At 39.1% G+C, this 5,962-nt stretch overlaps 1 protein-coding gene across 1 annotated transcript; it reads left to right on the forward strand.

Annotated features, from left to right (window-relative positions):
- Positions 1-313: 313 nt before the first annotated feature.
- Positions 314-3,517, forward strand: LOC106956331 (histone H2A.V). The gene is made up of 5 exons (XM_015047117.1): positions 314-427; positions 1,989-2,066; positions 2,185-2,298; positions 2,375-2,504; positions 2,609-3,517. The coding sequence occupies exons 1-5, from the start codon at positions 425-427 to the stop codon at positions 2,668-2,670; spliced, it is 387 nt and encodes a 128-aa protein (XP_014902603.1). The 5' UTR covers positions 314-424; the 3' UTR covers positions 2,671-3,517.
- The last annotated feature ends 2,445 nt before the right edge of the window (positions 3,518-5,962 follow it).

The following is a 5,962-nucleotide window of genomic DNA, read 5'->3' on the forward strand; positions in this document are numbered from 1 at the left end:
GGGATATCAATTTCCTCAATGCATCCTGACCAGAATGTTATATATAAAGACGCTATAAATGCCGTTCTATTATAATTCAACAGTTAATTTCTACTTTATGACTGTATCGTGCATTTTTGGGATGAATGTGACTGGAAGGACACTCCACACACATGTAGTCCCGCCTACTTGTTGGTTCCGTGCGCAAAAACAGAGCAATGGAGATCTTCGGGTGGGGGATGGGTTGGTTTTTCTGCACGTCTTTCGATGATTGGCTGAACGGCAGATTCGAAGTAATAACGCGCGATCTGATTGGCTGGCCTGGCTCCCAACGAGGGGTCGCAAGCAAAAGATTTGCAAAAGGGTTTATTGTTTCTTTGCTTTCGGGAGCTGAAATTGTTTGCTACTCCTCAGTTCTTCAATCAAATTTCCAGACGAAAAAAAAATGGTACGTAAACTCCGATTAATGCCGAATGCATTCCCGAGGCGTTAGAGTATTTTTGGTGTAATAAACACAGTGGGCAGAAAGTGCTGTTTTGAATTAGAGCTGAGAAATTTCGACTAGAATGCGAGTGACTAGAAAGCTTCGCTGAACGGGCTGTCAGCTAACGAGTTAGCATGCGTTGTTTAAGCCGTTGGTTCAGGGTTACATTTATAATTTTATGCTTCATTTTTATTTCGGGCGCAATGCTTCATTTATAATCCAGGCTTTAACGAACAACAGTGTCATTTTTACGACTTGTAGCTCATGTTAAATCATATTAAGGCTCATTAGCAGGCTTATTCAACATGTTTTATGTGCTACAACTGTTGTGGGTGGTTAGTAGTCTTCTGGAAGTTTTAATATCAATGAGTAGATTAACGGAAATCGTCTGGAGTTGTCGCTGAGCAGCCAGAGGAGTATGAAAGGCAACTTTTTCTTTTGCAACGGCTGTGAATGAAAACTTGACCGCTCAGTCTCCAATCGGCGCGTCTGTTTTGTTTGACGGTGGGGGGGATTCTGACACCAGCCCCCTGACAGCTTATGTTTTTGTTTTGTTTTTATTGTTTTAGAGCGTGTTTGATGAATATGCTCAGTTTCATAGCCAGTCCGCGTGGAGGTCGCCTGGAGGCTCGCAGTTTAGCCTGACTCGTGTGACTGTCGTTTGGGGTTTGTTTTGTTTAAGATTGGCGGGAAAGCTAAGCTGCTCAACCGACCGTCTGTAACGTTCGGCGCTGAAGTTCGCATCCGATTCAGCACTTGAATAAAGGGCTATTTCTTATTTTTTAAGTAATCAGGACTGCATCTGGATCATGATGTAATATACTGAGCATGATCTAACCTGCAGTGGATTATTTTGATCAAAATATATTATGTAAACACGTATGGTTATGCTTTTTCTCATTTGAAAACAATTATTTAAATCTTCTTTTTGAGTAGGCACATGCATGACCATTGACTAGGACCAAATTAGCAAAGTATAACGAATCCCAGATTTTAATTATTCTTAATGTTATAACTTAAGATGGATTTCATTTGAAGTTATTGAAATAATGTAAAAAATAAAATTAAAATTGCGAAATGGAGGGTTTATAAATCAAACTGTTTTTAACCACTGCAGAATAAACAGGTCTGGTTTTGATTCTTGTAGGTATTTTTGATTCGCCAGATGGATGCCTGTTGAATGTCTTTAAAATTATTCTAAAATCTAGAAACATATTAGGATTTTGTAAAAGTAGAATTGAGGTTTATTAAATCTTAAACTTGTATTTTAAGTGAATATTTTGGAATATTTCAGATCAAATGTGTAAGTTTAACCAGAGCTGATGAAGGCTGATCCAGATTAATTGAAATGTGAAATAATGTTGCATTATCTGCGTGTTGTTAAATCAGTTTTATCTTTTTTATAATAATCATCTTTATTTATATAAACTCAATCTTATCTTCAGTCTGAATCTGTAAGTTTCCTTCTGTTTGTTGTTTTAGTTTGTTGTCTAGTTGTCAGTAATGAGGCAGCGTCTTTCTGCAGGCAGGAGGAAAGGCAGGAAAAGACAGCGGGAAAGCCAAGGCCAAGGCGGTGTCGCGCTCCCAGAGGGCTGGGCTGCAGGTAAATATTCTCTTCATTTGGCGGTTTGTGGTTTTGCGCTGCAGATGTTAATTCGACCCTGCTTGAACTGAAAGATTTAGTTGCTTCGTTGTTGTTTTTTGTCACTGCCTCCTGCCAGTTCCCAGTGGGTCGTATCCACAGACACTTGAAGACTCGCACAACCAGCCACGGCCGCGTCGGAGCCACAGCGGCCGTCTACAGCGCCGCCATCCTGGAGTACCTCACCGCTGAAGTACGTCCTCCTGCTCTGGGTGTGCTTGCTGCTCTGCTGTGTCTGAATGTTTGATAAATGCGTGTTATCTGATCAGGTACTAGAGTTGGCAGGAAACGCCTCCAAAGACTTGAAGGTGAAGCGTATCACTCCCCGCCACTTGCAGCTGGCGATCCGCGGCGATGAGGAGTTGGATTCTCTTATCAAAGCAACGATTGCTGGTGGAGGTGAGGAGCTCTTGCTTTCCTCGTGCATCGTTACGGTTGCTTTGTGTTTGTGCAGTCGTGTCAGGTGGTTTCAGTCTGACTGAAGTGTGGCGTGTTTCTGTCAGGTGTCATCCCTCACATCCACAAATCCCTCATCGGGAAGAAGGGCCAGCAGAAGACTGCGTAGACGCCACGTTGACCAGAAATTTGGGGGCTTGGGCTTTGTTCGGACCAGGAGTTCACATTTGTTCTTTTCTATTATTAATATTATAGCAAACGAAGAGTGATTGTTAGACTTTGTGTTGGTATATTTCTCCCTAAATAGTTAAAAGTACAGAAAACCCCCTTAACTGCAGTAAACCTTTTTTTATGTCATTGTAGTCCGTTTGATTGGGGAGTTCATGATTATTGAAATGACCGTGAATTTGTTTGATTGGCCTGGGAATATGTGATGTTTTATACTGAAATTGTTTAAAAAAAAACATTTTTTATATAAAAAAAATCTTGTTTTGTGGTTATTTTTCCTAAAGTTACAATATTTCCTATAACTTGTTTTTTTTTTTAAATGATGGTTGATTTGGTAACAGCAGCTAAATGTGACTTTTTTGCTTCTATTACTGTAATATTTTTGAACTGCACAGAGATGCCGTTTTTCTTTTAGCATCAAAATATCAATGAACACGTACTGTACCAGTCTGCTACAGTGTTTTACTTTTTGTGAATGTTTACAGTGTTTAAAACTTGTTAAACTTGAAACTCCGTATTGACAGATGTGATCTGGGAACACTGAGCGAACGGTGTTTGGTTTTTCTCCTCCGGTTCGCCGCGGCGTTCTGACGCTGCAGCTGAACGCCAGGAAACCAGTGAGAAGATCAAAACTTCTACCTGCAGTTTTTATATGTACTGGCAGACAGAACTGTCCTCGCATGTCCATTTGATTTTATTTTTAACGACTCGAAGCGTTTTCTAATAGTTGCGTGTTCAGGACAATGACTGCATATTTTATCTTTTAAATAAATACCCTTGACATGTTGTCCTTGGCGTTGTTTGAAACTTTTCCCTCTATGGTTCACGATGTGACAAAACGATAAATAAAACAGCAGCAGCGTTAACTAACGCAATATTAATGATCAATAGTTATTGCAAAATATTTCTGTTTGCAGTAATTTTTATTTTAGAGGGTATTTACTCCTGTCAAACAGAAAACTAATTTTTTTTCCTGGTTTTTGACAGAAGCGCCTTCAGCATCTGTAACATACCAGCAGGGGGCGCCACGAGAACAAACATGGCGATGTCAAGCGATTTAATGCACTGACTGCATCTGTCTTAATGTGCAAAATTTAATGGTCAAGTCAGAACTGGAACTGAACAAGGATTCAGCTGTTAAACACATAATTAACTTGTCTTCATATCTGCTTCTTTAATTCCAGCATTTCAGGCCGTCTGACAGGACGAGGTTATTTGTGTTGCAGCTTTCAGCAGTAAGGCAGTTCAGAGGTCTTTACATGATAAATGTTACATTCAAACTCATTGATCCAGTTATTAAATAAAGTTTACTCATTTATCTCAAGGCGCTTTACAAATAGTTTTTCAATTAAAATTATCAAAAATATCGCATCATTCCAGATAATTATTCAAATAAGCTTAAAAACTTTCCAGTAGATTACAGCATTCGCTCCTGGACAAGCATGTAGTGACAGTGGAGAGGAAAAACGCCTGCAGTGATCGATGTGACCAAAAACATGGATGAGTTTCTCTGGGTTTTCCTGGGACATCTGACCTTTAACCTCGGAAATGTTCTTCATGCGATGGAAGGCCGACTTTGGAACCGTCTTTATGTGGCTCTGAAGCATCAGATCAGAGTCCATCCTGATCTTTGGTTTCCAGCTGTTACAACTGAAGCTCTGTGCTGACTGTCATTCCTCTTTAGGCCCAAATATAACTTCAGTCATCTGTAATCAGATTATTCACAACTGGATTTCCCATCAAATTCACCACAAGCCAGATGGTACAAAGCTCTAAAAAACCAGAACACACCGACTGTTTTATGTGTCAGGATGTTAAATGTTAGTTTCAGGCAGTAAAGTTGGGAAAGGTTGTTGTGTGGTCAGCAGCTCTGCCTCAGATTCTCATCTCCTTCAAACCAAAGTGGACTGATGGAGTTTTTCTGTCTCAGTTTGAGCTTCACCAACGTGAACGAGGGCAGTTCAGCCACTGGTTCAAAGTAAATCACGAGAATTACCCCTGATGTCTGGAATCCGAGGCTGAGCGATTCGTCTTGCTCTTTAGTTCTCGCCCTTTGCTTTATTTAAGCCACCTGCTGGTCCTTGAAGGGCAGCACCGCTGTTTGTGTTGCCTTTTGCTGTCTGTTGATCATTTTCTAGGACTTCAGGAGAAAAAGTCATTAGCATTTTTTAAGATTTAACTTCAGCTGATTGGAAATATAGAGAGTAAAAATCTTTATCTATTTACACAAACTGTTAATACAGAAAATGCCGATTAGAAATAATTTTCCCCCATCGCTTTGGCGCCCCCTCCAGGGTGGCGCCCGTATGCGCAGCATGTAGTAAAGAGCTGGCATGTCAGCAGTAGCCACCAGAGGGCGCACTGTAAGCGTTGGTTTTATGACAGCAAATAAGTTTATTTGTAGAACTTTTACAAAACTGAAGTTACAAACTGTTTTCCTTCCTCTGGTCACATCAGGGGGAAACTGGAAAAACGCTCTGTAAGTTTAATATATTTAACAGTAAAATAAAAAAAAAGCAACTTCTGGAAAACGTCAAAAATATTGAAGCACAGAGTTATTTTAAATTATAGTAAAAATAACAAGAAAAAAATAGAATTGCCTTCGATTTAATATAAACTCGAACAGTTAATATTAATTTGTATTCCAGATTCTCATTAGTATTCATTGCTATTCCACTGCATGTAAAGGTTTAGTTTTTTATTGTTTACTGCCTTGTTGCTGAAATGTGATACAAATAAATTTGACTTGACTCATAAATTACCAGGAGAGATTATGAGATTATGAGGATATTAATGCTGATGAGGCTCCAAACCTCATCAGAAGAGATTCATGATGTCATTTTATTGTAATTTAGAAGATGTTTTTCTGATCATTTCTGTTCTGTCTTTATGTTCAGAGACTTTATCTTCATTTAAGTTTAAATCTCACCAATGCATGCTAATGTGAACCAACTGCATGTTCCTAACCTGTCAGAAAAGGTCAGCAAACAGATGAAGGCGGTTTGGGAAACAGGATTCCTTGTGATGTTTTTGGAGTTTTTCCTCTGAACCGTCTGGATGAATCCTGAACTCAGAAAAAAATCTGAGTTCTGTCTGAAACAAATCAATCCTAAATTCCTCTTAGCTTAGAGAAGCTAACATTTTCCCCAGGAAATGTTTACAGGACTTTTTTTTTTAAATCAAACTTTTATGTTTGTAGCCATGAACTTTTTTTTTATTTATAGTTATTTCTA

This window comes from Poecilia latipinna, unplaced genomic scaffold (assembly GCF_001443285.1).
Source record: "Poecilia latipinna isolate Pla-1442-1.1 unplaced genomic scaffold, P_latipinna-1.0 Scaffold808, whole genome shotgun sequence".
Classification (NCBI taxonomy): Eukaryota; Metazoa; Chordata; class Actinopteri; order Cyprinodontiformes; family Poeciliidae; genus Poecilia; species Poecilia latipinna.